We start from the raw sequence: 17202 nt of genomic DNA on the forward strand, positions 1-17202 counted from the left end.
GTGTCCCTTAAATTAATAGACCCTTAAATTAATAAACGTAATTATTTTTTCCGGGATAAAACAACGAAATGGATTCTGCAGATTAAAAACGAAATTAATTCTTTATTAATTTTTAAGACGAGAAACAATAATTTAATAATAATTATTATGATAGTAATAATTTTACTAATTCTAAATAATTTTTGAAGCGAATAAATAAAATTAAAAAATAATGAAATGTGTTTTTATTTATAACAAGCGTCTATTGAAATTATTTTGTAGCATTTTTCGTTTGGCTCTGTTTTCACGCGTGATTCAACGTGGGAGTCGTAATGACGGCTGTGGGCGATGGCAAATATTTTGCGTGCCCGGATACACTTTACGACGGAAAATATGTTTCAAAAAGTCATAAAAACATTTTACGACATTCGGCTCAGCCTTTTAACAACCAGTTGAGGCAGTTCCTCCGCTGACAGTATGACAGAGTGGATTTATATCGCAACGGCAAACACCCCCGTGTGTGCCGGTCTGTGAGTTATGGACAGGAAATGAGAGGATGTTATTTATTGGACGCTGTTCAGTTTTTGCTGTCCTTGCGTAATCCTTAAACGCTGAAAATATGACCTAGTTTCCTAGAAATCTACGAACAAATGCAATTATTAAAACGGAAAAAGAAATTATTTTAACTGCCTTTGCCGCATGTACGTGCACGTATTGTGAAAACGGGAACGGTCCGGTTCGGCTTCGGTTCGGGTAATTAAAGGTAGGAATTTGCTTCACAGCGAACTTGAATCAGCGTCACTGAATGGGCCAATGATTAGTGGTCAGTCAGTGGTCAGTTCTCGTTGAACGTCGCTGAACAGCTGCGCTGAACCGAAGCCGTATAAAGCAGTGGCGAGTACAGTACATGCATACTGGATATCGCTGCCCACTCGCCATTGGTCAGCGCTGCTCTGTGTTTGCGACGTCTCGTACAGCACTCGTACAAACCAGTGCGTGCACACTGCTCTATCTGCCGCAGCACGTACAACCGCCGTACATTCTCCACCGGGCACCGGCCAAGCATGTTTCGGCCTGCCGCGCGAGAGAGAGACGCGCTAAATAAAGCTCAAACACGGCCGTTCAGGCAAATCTGATTTGATTTGACTGCTGCTTCTCTCCCCACACTTTTCCTCGCCGTTGCTCCTTTCTCGTGCCAACTCCATGCCCAGCGAGGAAACCCCAACTTTGGTCCGTAAAGTGAATTAATTTCTCCAGTGATTTGCTCATCCGTGGCCCCGGCCTGCTCCACATAAAATTAATTCCGAAAATTGCCCAGCTGGCGGATTTTTCAGGTCACCCTGGTTGAAACGCTAAAACGGCGCAGGAAGACGAGAGAATGGATAATAATAGAAGACGAGAGAATGGATAATAATAATTTATGACGGTTGATTATGCTGCGCGTCTCTTGATGGTTGATGGGAAAGATGGGAGCTAATCAAAGTTCAAGCGCTGCCCATAATCTTATCGATCCCCGTTACACTTCCCACTCGGCAACGCTGCATCTTAATCCGTGTGTCACTGATAAGGACGTGCTGGGCGATAAGGAGAAATGTGTCAATACAAGTGAATTTCGACGCACTGCCTCGGCGCGGTTTATCTCGCGCAACACAGCAGAACACGATGGACCAGTGTTTCATCAACAGCAGTTAGACTCTAACGGCCACAATCACCGTGTGTTAATTCATCATCAGCCGCATTCTCACGATTATCTCCACGTGGAGTACCGCGCTAACGGACACAAAACCCATTTGCTACCAGGTATGTCCTTTGAATACACTTGAAAGACGCATTTGCCAATTCTTCCCGATTTTTTTAAAATTTTTCATGTAATAATCAGTGCGTATGTTTGCGATTCCCTGTACAATTGCGGCATTTATGCATATGTAGTACAGAGTGGGATTGACAACAGCTCAGTTTTGTGCATAAATTTGTGGGAATTAGCGTTGTTTGTTATTTCCCTGTACGTAGCATTAGGTTAGTGTTGTGCCAACAGGGAAGCGTTACGTCCGGCGCAGTTAGTTGACAATTATCGCGCGTATTAATTATGATAATCGCAACTGGATTCTGCTTTGCATTCGAATATGATTTGGGGAAAATTTCCTGCATCGTCTGCATTTACATAATGCCGTGCCCGATAAAACGCTATCATTTCCTTGTTGGTTGTTATCGCGTATTGATTAGGCGCGACGAAGAGAAAGACCGAGTGCCATTAATTTTCCCTGGCTCGTCTTGTGTGGCGTTTAATAGCGGGGCAGACAAGTGTGATTTGTGTTGGGCTTTGAATAAACAGATCAATTTGATACCCGGCGTGTAATGTAGTGTTGTGTTTTGTTTGGATTGGACTGCGAATGCTGCGATGCGTCGGCATCCGATGTTGCAAAGATGTGTATATGCAACGCTGCGTTGGCCATGTAAAGAAGTCGTTAGTTAACGTCAATTGATTGTCGAGCAGGCCAATCCGAACTTTGATCTCCACGGCGAAGCTGTTTGCAGGTAAACATCGCCGATCAAAAGTGCCCCGTTTTGACTTTTTCTTCATCGCGGCATAACCAATAACCATCGGATTTGGTGGGTAATCGAGCGAAATCCAGCGTGCGAAATCAGCGATTTTTCCGGTGTTTTTCTGCTGACTTGGCTTGTTGCGGTTGGTTATTCGGCAATAATCTGGTTTCATAATTTCCAAAAATTCATTTTTAAATCATTTAAAAATTCCAGAATCGCTTTTCTTCCATAAAACAAATTTTTCCAAAATGTTCGATCAAAGACCAACGAAAATACGAGTATACTGTATCTTTAACAGATTTAAAAAAATTGCTATGTTTCGGTTGATCGAGCTCAAGAGTTTTCCTTTTGATCCGTAAAGCAACCTTGTAAAATTTTATATATGTTTTATGAAAATTCCAGAATGGGTTTCTTATGCAAAATATTTACTTTTAATTATCGGGTGACAAACTAAAAAAGGTTATGGAAATTTGGAAAATGCCGAATTTTAATTGAGTATTTGATGACGAATTTAGTCAATTTACGTACTTATTTGTTATTTAACTTCGTTGGATTCCGTTCGAATTTTGTTTTTACACCAGTAAAAAATGGTTTAATAACGAATTGGATTTACGATAATCTAATATGAAAATATTTATGAGCTAAAATTGTGAGAACGACACGCTGCAGTCCATTTCGTTTAAACGCCGGGAAAAAAATCAATTGCGACGTCTGATGTGATCCGTGCCATATTTCAGCGGCCGTAAAACTCTGATTTAATTATACGAGTAAAACTTTGATTGAAGTGATAAAAATAAATTTCATCATACATGTCAGGATCACATCACAGATGCGCAACTCAAATTTAACAACTCCGCAACCGCACACAAATGTCAGAAAATAATTCCGGGGTGGAGATATTAAAAAGCGCTGATGATTAGCGTATGGCCAAGGAGGTCATCTGTGTTTGTTTAGCCCTGCTCATCACGGCAACCATCACCCCACCTCGGCGCATCATCGTGACTGACAGGAGGTCGATTATTAATTACACAGCACCGAACACTTGTCGATGTGTATCGCGATACAGATACCCGCGATATTAAATCTGTATATATATATCGAACGGAATATACGTACATCCGGTCAGTGCAGTGCTGACAAGTCAAACCTGCTTTCGCGTCGTGTTTGTTTGACTTTTATATGCGCCTTCGCTCTCGTTCCCTTCCTGGCGTGTTTTGATCATTCAAATAGTGGATTCAGGGTGTAATTATAGAGGCCCTCTTCATGTCCAGCTGGACGGTGTGTATGGAGCATTTTAAAGCCAATTTTGCGAAAGCCGGCTGCTGCTGAACGGCAGGCTTGTTTTGCCGGCCGGTTTCCGTTTGGATTCCGTGGAAACGATCGGTTTACATGGTTTTAAGCAGCCGTTTACCCAACTCTCGCGGTCCGGGCCTTTAAATCATTAGTAATGCGAGATGACCGGCTGCGTGTACAGCGTGTACAGGGGTCACTTAGCGGAAATGGGGGTTTGTTTGGAATGTGTGTGCATCTGTGGTTTAATCCATCCGTGCAACTAAGTGGGTTTTGTTGTTGGTATTCCGTTACGCCACGTGGAAAATGTCGCGGATAAATTCCGAATTTTTCCGACAGTAATTTTAGCAGAATTCGACTTAGTTCAAATTTTTGATGAAAATGTATCGGAAACAAAATGCCAAAAAATTGAAATCCGGTGCACTTTCCTTCCGATCATACTCAGATTAATTTCCGATATTTTTCTGGAACTCTTTAACAAAATTCAGCTTGTCCCGAATTTTTATTGAATTTTAAAAATTAAATTGATTTATTTTACGATTTTTTACTGTACTCGCATCCGCTATAAAATGCCGGTGAATTTAAATCTCTCGGTGGACTTGATTTTCAGTTGTGTATGTTTTATAATGTTTTAAATGAATATGAAAATTTTATTTAAATTACCGTAAAAGCAAACAACGTTTGCTTTTCAGATTTGAATATTTTTTCGGTTTGGTAGAGAATTTTTTTGATGGATTTTCCATCTTTTTGACACCATAAAAAGCCGTTTACGCACGGATGATTAGATTTGATTTATTTGATCCGAGGGTTCCTTTGTAAAAAACTGATGACAAATCTTGTCGTGTATGACATAAGCGAGCGGCTTTTAACAGCGGCGCTTTGGCGATATTGCTTCAACTTGCTCGGTTCTCGGCGGAAATGGCCAGCAGGCACGCGGCTTGATCGGCAATTGAATTACACTGCTCTTTATTCCTCAATGGTCCTCAATGGTGGATTATTACGCAGTCGCTGCAGCAGTGCACTGCCGCACCAATTATGATTATTGCCGTTTGTCAGCATTATTATAACGATCCTGTTTACCAGCGCCAGCACACATGTACGTGTTGAAAATGCTCCGTGCAAATATTAGCGACAAACGGCTGTCAAATAAATACATGCCGAATCGCGCGACGCAGCCTTGATCGAGTTAAAGTCGTAGAGAAAAAAACGGTCCGCAGCCAATAAAAAACAACATACTCGAGAGCGCATTTTGCTACTGTAATGCTGCGGCATGCTTGGCTGCGCGGCGGGGCTAATTCGGGTCTTTTATATCGTCAACGCTGGGCTCTTTTAATTCTTTTTAATTTCCGGCCTCAAACACGACGCGATGGCGCTTTTTTACGACCTGCTAGGCGGACCGTATATTTAAAATTATTATATGCGTTTCCCTTATTTTTTCGCGGTTGATGGAGCGTAGAACGTTGTGTATCAGCGTCCCTGACATCGTTGTCTGTTGATTTTCTGCGGTGCATTTTTATGTATCTAACAGGTATTTTTTGTTCAGTTTCACAGTTTTCAGCTGTTTTTGTATCGGGTCTTTTTATGTGAAAAATCATGACTTCGATTATTTAGAAAAAAGCTGTATTGAATGTTTTTTACACGCCACATTATTAGGTAATTTTTTTGCAGTAAAAATCGTTGAATTCACTATAAAAATTATAATGTGTCTGTAGAAAATGCGAGTTATACTCGGACATCCGACGGAAAAATTTAATTCGATTGTCGTTTTGCGATGGCGGGATTTTTTAGCTGCAGTTTTAGCTTCCGGCATTTCGTTACTTCTCCGTTTACTTGTGTAAAAAGCAAACGATAACGATTTTAAATTATTCGGAAGCAGTGATGATGATAATAATTCTAAATTATTAAACGCGTTTACCGTTAGACAGATGTGCAATCCACTTTGAGCCGACATACTACGATTCTCTAGGAACTCCGAGTACAGTTTTCTCAGGTTATGTTTGTTTGTTCAAGGTGATTTTTCACATTTTGATCTGTGGAATAGTTGTTCGGGATTATAATTAATTTTAAATTATTAATAACAAATAAACGCATTTTTCTGATGAGATGCCCACGGTGCAGACAAAAATGTTTACTGTGTGTGCGAAAGTTTGACCAGCTGTGGATATTTTTTTGGACAACTTGAGGATAGTTTTCCTATGTTAATCTGCGGAATAATTGCATGAGATTTTAATTAAATTTAAATTATATTAAATAAACGAATTCTGCAGACATCGATGCAGACGAAAATGTTTACTCAGTTTACGTACTGTGCGTGTGTGTGAAAGTTAGAGAAGGTGTAGCCAACTTTGGGGTATTTTGTGGAGGTTAATAATTTGCGGTATAACTGTTTGTGATTTTTATCAATTTTTAAATTAAAATTAATAACCGAATTTTCTAGATGAGATGCCCACGGAGCCGGCCTCCGCCAGCCCGTTGGCCCGCAACAGCCCGGCCCGCTCCAGTATTTTACGGGGCAGCTTTCGGCGCATCAAGGCGCAGCTGAGCGTCAACGTCCCGCCGCCCGTCGTCCCCGACGACAAACTGCACCGGCTGTCCAACGCCTCGCTGGCCAGCAGCAGCTCCGGCTTCGGCAGTAGTGGCTCGGCCAACAAGACGCCGGAATCCACAGGTGGGTGTTGTTGTGCATGCCGACTGCTGCAGCTGAGCTGCTGATGCAGGGATCTGGGTCGCCATCAGCATCCGATCGCTCATCTCGAGTGGTCCGGGTTAAGGCGACTAATGGCGCGTTAATGCTGAGGATTGCGGCGCTGGCACATGTAGTTAGCCTTGATGCGCGGAGAAACCCTGCTAGATGGATTTTTAAGTGATCAGCCGATTTTCTACCGGATTATACAATTTTTAACAATTTTAATTTAATAGTTTCTGACTTTCTGTTTTATTAAATTTTTTTAGTGTATAATTTTCGCACGTCTGTCTAATTTTAAGTTTTTTTATAGAATTTGTTTACTCTTGCATTTACTTCGCAACTGAAATTGGCAATTTTTTAAACGTTTATTATTTTTATTTTTAACCGTTTATTATCTACATTATTATTTTCAATAAAATAAGTAAGAATTTTACTGAGAAAAAGGACCATGAGAATCGCCTGTCCTTTTCAGAATATTTTGAAATTATTGGGTGTTTGTAATGGAGGATTTCAGTAATTACGAGTATGTTTGATCTTATTAATATTTATATTTATTTACTTCACAGTTATTGTTATCTGCAGTATTTTTGTGGCGCATTTAATTATTTATTTATATATTCGGTTTTTCTTTTTCTTTTCTTTTTTTATTTTTACCATTTTTATTTTATTTTCAAATTGTGTATACTGCGTTGGTGTTTTTTATGGAAAATTTGGGAAGTTTTCCGCACGTTTGTAATCGGAAAAAATAATATTTTTGATCCAGCAGCAGCTTGTAAACTGAGGGCGTTACATAATATATATGTTTTATTTTGCGGGATAATTGATAAGTGGCCGAATTATGGCTTCCGCCGCCGATATCCAGTCTCCCGTAATAACGATGGCTAAAAGCGTTTAATGTTGTTGCGCACAGAGAGTAATGGGTCGTTGCGGCGTAATCCGGGGAATCTGAAGCTGAAGATCGTCGTCCCGCCGGCCACTTCCGGCGACGCGGCCACTGCGCCGCCGCCTAATGGCCCGGGCACGCCCGCCGCGGCTAATCCCCCTAATCGACTGCCGCTGGCGCCCAACTACCATCGCGATCCCGCGCCGCTCTACAGTCCCACCCAGCACAACGGTTTTCATAATTCCACATCCGCTGCGTCCCGCGCCCGCTCCCCCTTCGCCTCCCCGCTGCCGTCCCCTTTGACGCCCCAGAGCGCAGGTCAGTCCTGATTTGCTGATTGATGGTGTTCCTTTCTTGTGTGATTATGGAAATTTATTCTGGAATATTTTTTTAAACACATTGCAGTTAATGTTCCTGTCGTATGTGTAATATCGAATATGTGATGTTAGAAATTTATTTTTGATTATTTTTTAACACATGTACAATTTTTATGTTCCCATCGTATGTGATTACTTATAGAAATTTATTTTGGCATATATATTATTTTTTGCACATTAACAATTATTTTTTGTGCGTTTTTGATCGATTGGAGATTATGATGAGCTCATGGTTCGATTAAGTAATTGCTAGAATTAGAATTTTGGCACGATTTTTCACCGAGCGAATTGCAGAAGTACCAGAGTTATTGTAGAACAGTGGTCTAGCGTGTATTTACCATTGCTACAGTCGATTGGACATTACCGATTGAGAAATGTATTCGCGTTTTCATGATAATTTTTTTTTCTGTTTAAAGGTGGTTTAGTAATAAGAATTTTTACAACTACATATACGTATATAACAATATTTTTCTTGGCTTTTTCATCGAACAACTTGCTTTTTAATTGGAATATATTAATTTTGTGAACATATGTTAGCGTATTTTGAAAATGTAAATTCGCGGATTTTCTAATAAAATTTCCGAAATTATGTTCCAAACTTTATTCTTATTTTAGTTTATCGTCATATGTTACTTCTTATTTTTTCATTTGAGAAAATTTGGCTGAGAGCGTTTCGTTTGTCGTTTAATCAAGTATTTTTGGAATATTTTGGCACTTCTGCATTGATTCTAATCAAACATTTTCCATGGTATAAAACTGATATGAAAGCCTGTTTTAATGTTTTCATCGTAAGCGAATTGTTGGCATTTCGTGTAGCAAGCTGTCAATTGCGCGATGTGTTGTGACGGGGAGATTTTTCCCACATTTTTTCGTGTTTGTATTACAATGTTGGACGGCGGACGGCAAACACGCTGTCGTTGTTGTGGACAGCTGGCAAATGTTGGCACATCTTCATCTGCTCAGCGTTGAGTGGTGTATTCGCCGATTAGAATACCGAAGCACGCCTCGTGCTCCGTTTTCGACGGCGATTAAGTGCTGACAGAAGACAGACAACAGAAATTGGAGAACGCTAGGTATTCGCTGAAAATTCTTATGGCAGTTTTGTCAGTTATTAGCAATGATCGGCTGAATTTTCTGCTCAGTTCTAACAAGGAAGATACAGAATTTGTAATTGTTTTTAATGTTTTTCACAGTATAATTCGTCACTTTTTTCGGGCCGCCGGTCAACTGCTTAGGTACGCATACAAAAATCGTAGAGTAGTGGCTTGTTGCAACCGAGAAACAGTTCGCATAATTAAACAAGAAATTGTGGCTGCTTTCCTAATAATAATTAGTGTTTTATTCATTTTCTTCCGAAATAATAATTTTATTTGCTGTGTCCTCGAATATATTTGCTTGGATTTATCCGAGCGGACGTTATTTTAAAAAAAAATTGCCGACCAATTTTTCGTTGAATTAATTCAAATCCTGTTTGTATTTATTAAAAAATAAATAAAAATCAGTTAAAGCAGTTAATATAAAAATTATTAATTAGTCTGATTCATTAATAAATACAAACAGGATATGAATCATTCACGAAAACTACTGGTCGGCAATTTTCTGATAAAAAGAACGTCGAACTCGGTAAATCCAGGAAACTAATCTAATTTTTATATTAATTCATTTATTAGAAGAATTTCCCAGGTTTATAAAAATTTCTGTTATTATTTTGAAAAATTGATTTATGCTGCCGGTATCATTTTAATGGCTTTAATATCCTCATAAAATTATCTAAGAAATTTGTCGGATTACGGGGAAATATTTATGCTTTCCCTGTATAAATACGGTGGTTAGTGATGGATGGCGATTAGTCCGCGTCGTCAAATGCATGTGGATCAGCCAGCCGGCAACAGCAAGTGGAGGTTTAATAGCGCCGAGTGCGAGTGATATGGATGACCCAGAATATCGGGCCATAATTTTCATTCATCGCTCTACAAGTGTATTGAACATTCGGCGGGATAGATAGATGATTCAGAGTGTTATCGGGAGGGGAGAAGTTAGTTAACGCAAGATGGATCGGCCGGTAGTCTTGACTGTGCCCGTCGCGCGTCTTGATGGCTTTCGTCCATTTCCCGATCGCTTGTCAACGACCTCTGGGCCGCGGCGTGTACACACTCTGCTCCCGCACTTCACATTCATTCATAATCTTTTCCTTTTATCTCTCTCCTCTTGATAGCGGAGAGATTAGGGGATTTTATCGCGCTGATCGTGCGGTGATCGGATTTTCTGGAGATTTATTTTCTGCCTTTGTTTTTAATTTTTAAATAATATTATTGTGGATGGAAACGTGAGTACTGTAACAGTTATATACATAGTTAAACTGCTAAATTTAATTTTTTAATACAAATGAAGATGAGCGTTGCTGAAATCGAGTGAATAATAACGGAAAAACTTGTGTAATTTATTTTTAATTATAACTAATATTTTGGAGTTTCTTTATTGCATTATTATTCCGCCGGTACCTAACATGTTTTGACTGTACACAGATTTATGTGTACTTGCTGACCCTGGTTAAATATGTTATCTATTTTATTTATCAAAGGCAGTCGGCTTTTTCATTAGGGAATACTGAAAACCGGTGCTCGTAAAAGTAAAATTAAGTTTCAACCAGAAAAAGAAAAGGTTGAGGTGATGGGAACAAAAAACGAGCCATCCCGGCAGCCGTTAACAGACGGGGCTATATGGTCTGATGACTCTGATTGAAGAATACGCAGCTGTCCAGCAGTGCACTCTCCAGCGAGACCACGTCTCCGCTCCAGCGGCATGCCCAGCTCTGCGCCACTTCACCACAAAACTCGTGGTTTTCTTAACATGGCGCCAGCCACGCCAGTCGTCAGCATTTAAAGTTATTTAGAAAATGGTTTATTCCAGTATTTTTCTGTGGTTTTCCTATGGACTTATTTTTCCGGGACTGTTGTACACATATCACCGTCTTTGGATTTATTTTACGTTGTCATTGCGTTCGGCGCGTTCAGCCAGCTTTTATTGGCCCATTCATTATTTGGGGAATTTTTAAAATATGTTTTTCTAAATGAACACATTTTCCGAGAATTCAGTAACAATGCGACGGGATTTTTTTCGCCAGCTTCTTCGTTGCACAGATGACTGCGGCTGGTATTAGTTAAAAATGCTAAAACTTGACGGTCACAAACGATAACCGTTTTCAGTAAAAAAATGATGAAAACTTCGGTGCCGAAATAAATAAAAAAAAGCCAATATTATTGATATTTGATAAAATATCGGATATTCGTCAAAAATAATCCGTGGAAAAACAGAGGGATTGGGAACTTAATCCCGGAGTGTTTCTGCAGGTGGATTAGGTTCCTTCAGTAATCTGCACTACTCGACATCCGAGAACAAACCGCTGCCGGTGCTGCGCTCACCCGGCGATGTGTATCCCGTCATGTACCGTTCCGACGTGAAAAACCCCGTAAACGGCAACGGATTAGCCAACGGTCGTTGCGAGTATGTGGAGTTAATGTGCAGCAACGAGGCCGCGCACCGCGAGCATCCGCCGCAGCCGTATTACTACTACAATTACGATCCGGATCTGATCAGCGATGAGTCGTCGGTGCGCAATTCCCGTTCGTCCTTTTCATCCTTCGACGGGTCGAGTTATTCCGCCGGCAGCTTCACCAATTCGCCGAATAGTGTGTGCGGCGGCAGTGCGCCGGCGCTGGATCTCATGGGCATGCTCAACAACGGGATGACCGTAAGTTGGCGGAATATTATTGCGGCATACTCTTTTTTTGATTTTTTATTATTTGGTATAATTATTTTTTTTTGTTTCTGGCATTCGGCATAATTATGTTATTAAAATTACTTTTTTCTGATATTTTTAAATTTTTATTTTTGAAAATTTCTCATCGTCACGAAGGAATTACATATTTTTGCAAGCGGAAGACATAAGGATTTTTCTGCGAATTTTCTGGCCTTTTTCGTCGTTTGAATGGGATTTTTATTCTTCCATGTTCGCTTTTTTTTGAAAATGTCAATTTAAGTGAGCACGCTTTTAGCAGTATTTGCCATAATTTTGTTTGGAAATTAATTTATTTTTATTATAGTTTTTAACTGTGTTCTTCGGCGCATCATAAATTCAAAAGATTTGCATTTTTGGCATCTGAATTATGGTTTGTTTTATTTTACTGCATTTTCGAATCCAATTTTTTTTAAAATTAACTATCTTGTTAAACGATTTTTTGGAATTGTTCGTCGTATGCATGTTTTTCTGTTCGTCAGGTTTTAGAATCTGCTTTTTAAAAATAATGGCCTTGTTCTTTCTCGTCAGGAAAAAAAGTATTTTTACAGTGATTAAAAAAAAATAAATTTAATTTATAACGTTGATTTTACCTTTTATATTCGGCGCCGAGTGATACCGAACCGTATATGTAAAACTGCTGTGGTTGCGTGAAACAGTCACTGTACTACGTTTTCCTCTTATCTGCAACGCAGAGTCGGCCGAACGTGAACGATCAAATTCCTAATTTTTCCTGGTGTGTTTTACGTAATTGATTTTTCCAAATTTTTTCAGTTGATCTTCTACTTTTATTTTAGACGATAATTCCATGCATAGAGTATACGCGTAATGTTGTTTGGAAATTTTCCATTTTGTTAGTTTTTGGCGTTAAAGTTGAAGCGAGTTATAGAATTTTGTTTTTCTGACTTTTCTTTAATTAATGGTAACTGGTAAGCGGTAAGTATCACCCGAGTTAAGTTTTTTGATCCCTCAAATATGCTGATAATATAATAAAATTTATGTGGATTTTTGTAAAAATTTGCGGTTAAACGGGCATTTTTCTCGCGAGTTTTTCTGCCGTTTTTCCTGTATGAATTGCTCTGACAGGATCGGTTAATTTTTTCTTGATAAATCGCTAAATAATTCATCCTGACACATGGGTAATTGTATCGGCCAAAAGAAACACCAACTATTTTCTTCCCTCAAATTGAGCGCGAGTTGGTTAACTGTCGCGCGCCGCTAATCGGCTGATCCGTCACCCGCGCATTGTTGAATAGCGGGGTGATCGGACCGCGGTTGTCAGTAGTGTATTTAGTGTAAAATGCCGGAGAAAGCGTTTGTGTAATTGACGGATGTGCGGACGGTTGCAGGACAACGAAGTGCTGTCGGCGTGGCTGGGCAGCATCGGTCTGACCGACTACTTCCCCCACTTCATCCAGGCCGGATACGACATGCCCACCATCCAGCGCATGACGACGGAAGTGAGTGTGGCGTGTGTAGTTTGTGTAATCAAGTGTCCGGGAACGTTTTGAACGCTTCGTTAGGTTTTTTATTTGTTTTTCTCTGGGTACACTTCGGTTTAATGGATAATGTGCATGTTTGCGGGAAAATTATTTTTGAATGCCCGCATACTGAAAACAAATCAACGGGATATTGTTGAAAGTAGCGAGGTCACTGTTAAAATAAACAGCAGAAAGATTTTCCGAAAAGATAATACAGAAGCGTGGAAAAATAATTAATGATTTTACTGTTGAATATTGGAAAGATAAATTACGTACGCATTGCTTTTTTACGCGTTATGTTATGCAGCAGAACTGGGAGAATCGTAGTCTATGGGCGTGAGCTTCTTGCACATAAATAGAGTTATTACCTGTCACTCCTTTCTGATTTATGTAATTTGCGACGGTTTTGTTGGGTAAGATTTTTTTCCATAATAATTTAAAATTTTTTTGCAAAGGTTTTAAAAATTTGCCGCTTCCTTAACTGTTTTTTAGGTTGCAGTATCAAAACGCCTCTGAAAAAATTGGGCACATAAACAAATAATACAAATGATAGAGTTTTAGCGGCTGTTGAATAAGATGGTTAGGGGAATGTTTTGTTGAAATGGGAATATTATAAATTAATATATTATAGATTAAATATTATAAATGGAAATGGGAGTATGATATATTAAATTGAGCGGAAAACCGGCTTGAAAAAATGAGTATTAAACCGCAAATTGGCACAAAATATGAGCAAAGTGTGGATGACGCAGAGCGATTTGAAAGTGAACTCTGGAGCCTGGTATTAAATTTGACGAAAGGTCAGAGTGTGAAGTGGGGTGGATGTGTTGCAGGATTTAACGGGGATCGGCATCAGCAAGCCGAGTCATCGGAAGCGATTCCGGGCGGAAATCACGCGGCTGCCCAACATGGACGCCTTCCAGTTCGGCAGCGACATACCCGTATGTCATCCCATATTATCGCCTTATAAAGTATTTCGTGGTTAAACAGATATTTAAAATTTAACAAATAACGATAAAAACGATTTAAAATAAATAAAAATAAATACATAAAAATTTTCAAATATTTTCAAATATTTTCAAAATGCTTCTAATAAATTGAAAATAAAGGTAACCGAATAACTTTAAAGAAAAGGTTATAATCCTTAGTTATAGTTTTTTTAAAGTTTAATACGGTTTTTTAAAAATAAAAGGTTTTATTGATAGGTTTAAAAGCCTTTTATTTAAGTAAATCTACGCTGTAGAAGTTTAAATAGATTAGTTCTTATGGTTTGCTTTTCATGGTAATTTTTTTGTTAAATCACATTTTTGGTTGTTTTTTCAATAGGTTATTTTTTTGTTAATTATTTTTGTTTGTCGTCATTTCTTATTGTTTTGCTGATTCTGGCACGGTAATAATTCAGTTGGAGAAGTATTGCGAGAGTTGTAGTCTATGGGCGTTAGCTGTTCCGACATACGTGTAGATATTCACTGTCCTTCATCGATGATTTGATTAGCGACGGTAGTGTTGCGCGAGAACCTTTTTCATAATAATTTAAAATTTTTACAATGTGTTTAAAATTTGTGTTTTCAGGTGTTTAAATTACGTTAGTGTTTCACAATTTTGTTTTATAGTTTTTCGGTGACGTTAAATTAATTTGGAGATTTTTGTGGAAATGCTTTTTGTGCGGCGCAGGTGACGATGAATCAGCTGCTGTCGGCGGTGAAATTGTCGGAGTACACGGAGTTATTCGCCGCGCAACGGCTACACAGCGTGGACGACATGCTCAATTTGACATGGGAGGATCTGGAAGAAATCGGCGTGAAGAAATTAGGTTAGTGTGTGGCCCCGACCCGTTCCCAGGGCGCCCAATTATCCTGTAGCGCCGTTTAGCGCTGATTGTCTTCAATGCCGCATCCGATTGTGGTCGTGTAGTCAAAGATGTCACTGCAGCTTTTTTCTCCTTTTTCTCGCTATTGAAAATACAAGAATTTCCTCGTTTTTCCTAATGTACAAATCTGTCTTGCAGTAGAGTAGTTTTTTTGATAATTTTGTTTATTAATATATTATAATCTTGTCGACCGTTCTCTTAACTTTTTTGCAGTGTGAAATATTTTATTTAATTCAGTTCATTTTATTTTATGTAGATTTATTTTAAATTTATTTCATTTTGATTTCTATTTCGATTTTTTTCCTTTAGGTTTTCATTAAGGCTTCGTTTTTATTAGATTTTATGATTTTGTTTTATTTAGATCTCCTTACTTAATTTTTCCTGACTCGTATTTTTCAGCCATAAAATTTCTTTGGTTTTTTCAATAAACGTATTAATTTTTTAGATGTATCGTCTTGATATTTTTGTTTGTTTTTATTTTGTTATTTTATGTATTTATTTATTTTCGTTTTTATTTTAACGGGTTTATTCTGTGTGTCTGCTACCGATATTTAAATTTTTTCTGTAAATTAACTGCGAAATTATTGTTGTAGGTCACCTGAAGAAGTTGACGCTGGGCATCCGGCACTTCCGGGCGCTGAAGCGGCACACGGTGCTGCTGGAACAGGAGCAGCAGCTGCACCGGGAGAACACCCACAGCCCCGTCGCCCCCGCCCCGCCCAACGGGCATCTGGCGGCGGCGCACACCGGCGCCACGGACGACACGGGCAGCGGCAGCGCCAGTATCGGCTCCGGCTCGTCCGGCGCCCGCCCGCTGCCGGCGGCGCCCCTCCTGACCACGTTCCAGGTTGGTTGATTTTTTAAGCGGGATTTTATTGTATGAAATTAACCCTCCTTTTCATTACTTACATCTTTTCAATATTTTTTTTATTTTAATTTTTCTGTAAACTTTTAACTATATAAAAAAATCGATAATTTTGTTTGGTAAAGAAAATGCAAAAAAATAAAATACGCAAATAAAAATAACTGGTAAGTAAATAATAAAACAGTTAAATGTTTTTAATAAATTAGGCGCCACCGTCGGGAACAACCTCCCCTTCAAAAAAGCTCAACGGCCACCTGCCCGAGCTGCGGCGCCCGCACTCCGCGCATTCCGACCGCCCGGGCGGCCCCCACCACCTGGCCCTCCCCAACGGTTCCTCCCCGACCCCCCGGTCCCCCGCGCCCCCTCCCCCGGCCCCCTCGCCTCTCTCCAGCCCCTCCAAGAAACCCCCGACACGCCGGACACCACCAAGACCCTCCCGCGCCGCAAATCCACCCGCACCTTCGCGCAACGCTTCGCCCAAGCCTTCCACAAGGACCCCGCCCGCAAAAAATCCACCCCGTGCTCCCCGGAACCCCCCGATCCCCGCAAACCCCACCCGGAGGTCGGGGACCCGGTTTATCCGCCGCCGAGCAGTAATTCCCTCTCGTCCTTCGCCCCGACCACCCTGGCGGCGCTGGCTAGTCCCCGCGCCAACCAGTTACTGAGCCGGCACCCCGGAGGACCTCCGACGGACCCCGGGGACCTCGGGGAGGACGTCCTAGATCTCGCCGCGTTCCCGCCGCCCCCGAGTCCCTTGTTGCGGGGTCTCCACGCACTGGAGGAGCTGTCGGTGGACACGGAGCGGACCCCGACCCTCCCGCATAGGAGATTGCTCCCGCCGGAGGTCCCGTTCGCCCGGGATGACCTCGGGACGGTCCGGCAGCGCGCGGTGGTGCCGCCGCGGGCCGTCTGCGGTCCGACCACCTTCTGTGATCCGCGGCGACCGCCTGGAGGTGGCGGGCAGTGCGAGGTGCTGGATGAGATCAGCGGGATGCTGGCCAGCCTCACCTGCGAGTTGGACCAGGCCATGGTGCAGCTGGAGGCCGCCGAACACGGCTGACCAATGTTTCCGGGATTTCTGGAATTTTTTCCGGAATTTTTGGAATTTTCCTGGGATTTTCTGGAATTTTTCCGGGATTTTTGGAATTTTTTCCGGAATTTTCTGGGTAATTTTCCGGGAATTTTTAATGTTTTCGGGTTTTTTGGAAATTGAATGAATTTGTTGTGGTTTTTTTTAAATGGTCTTCCTCGTTTGTGTTCGGAAAAGCAGTTGGTGTAGCTTGTAAAAAATATGATTGCTTATTTTTTTGTACTCGAAAATCTGATTTTCCTGCGAAAATTCTATGATGCAGAATAAATTGATCGATGGATGAAAAACCCAGAAAAATTATATAAAAAAAGTAGGAAAATAATTTTGATCTAATTAATTTT

At 40.4% G+C, this 17202-nt stretch overlaps 1 protein-coding gene across 1 annotated transcript; it reads left to right on the plus strand.

The window, feature by feature from the left end:
• The first annotated feature begins 468 nt into the window (after positions 1–468).
• On the plus strand, positions 469–17076 carry LOC129598050 (uncharacterized). Its single transcript, XM_055495795.1, is given in 10 exon segments — positions 469–1779; positions 6251–6481; positions 7410–7700; positions 11110–11510; positions 12905–13015; positions 13870–13977; positions 14711–14849; positions 15500–15753; positions 15978–16132; positions 16135–17076. Coding segments are annotated over 10 exon segments (2721 nt in total). The 5' UTR covers positions 469–1445; the 3' UTR covers positions 16832–17076.
• Positions 17077–17202: the final 126 nt, after the last annotated feature.

Source organism: Paramacrobiotus metropolitanus, unplaced genomic scaffold, assembly GCF_019649055.1.
Source record: "Paramacrobiotus metropolitanus isolate TYO unplaced genomic scaffold, Prichtersi_v1.0 Parri_scaffold0000113, whole genome shotgun sequence".
NCBI lineage: Eukaryota > Metazoa > Tardigrada > Eutardigrada > Parachela > Macrobiotidae > Paramacrobiotus > Paramacrobiotus metropolitanus.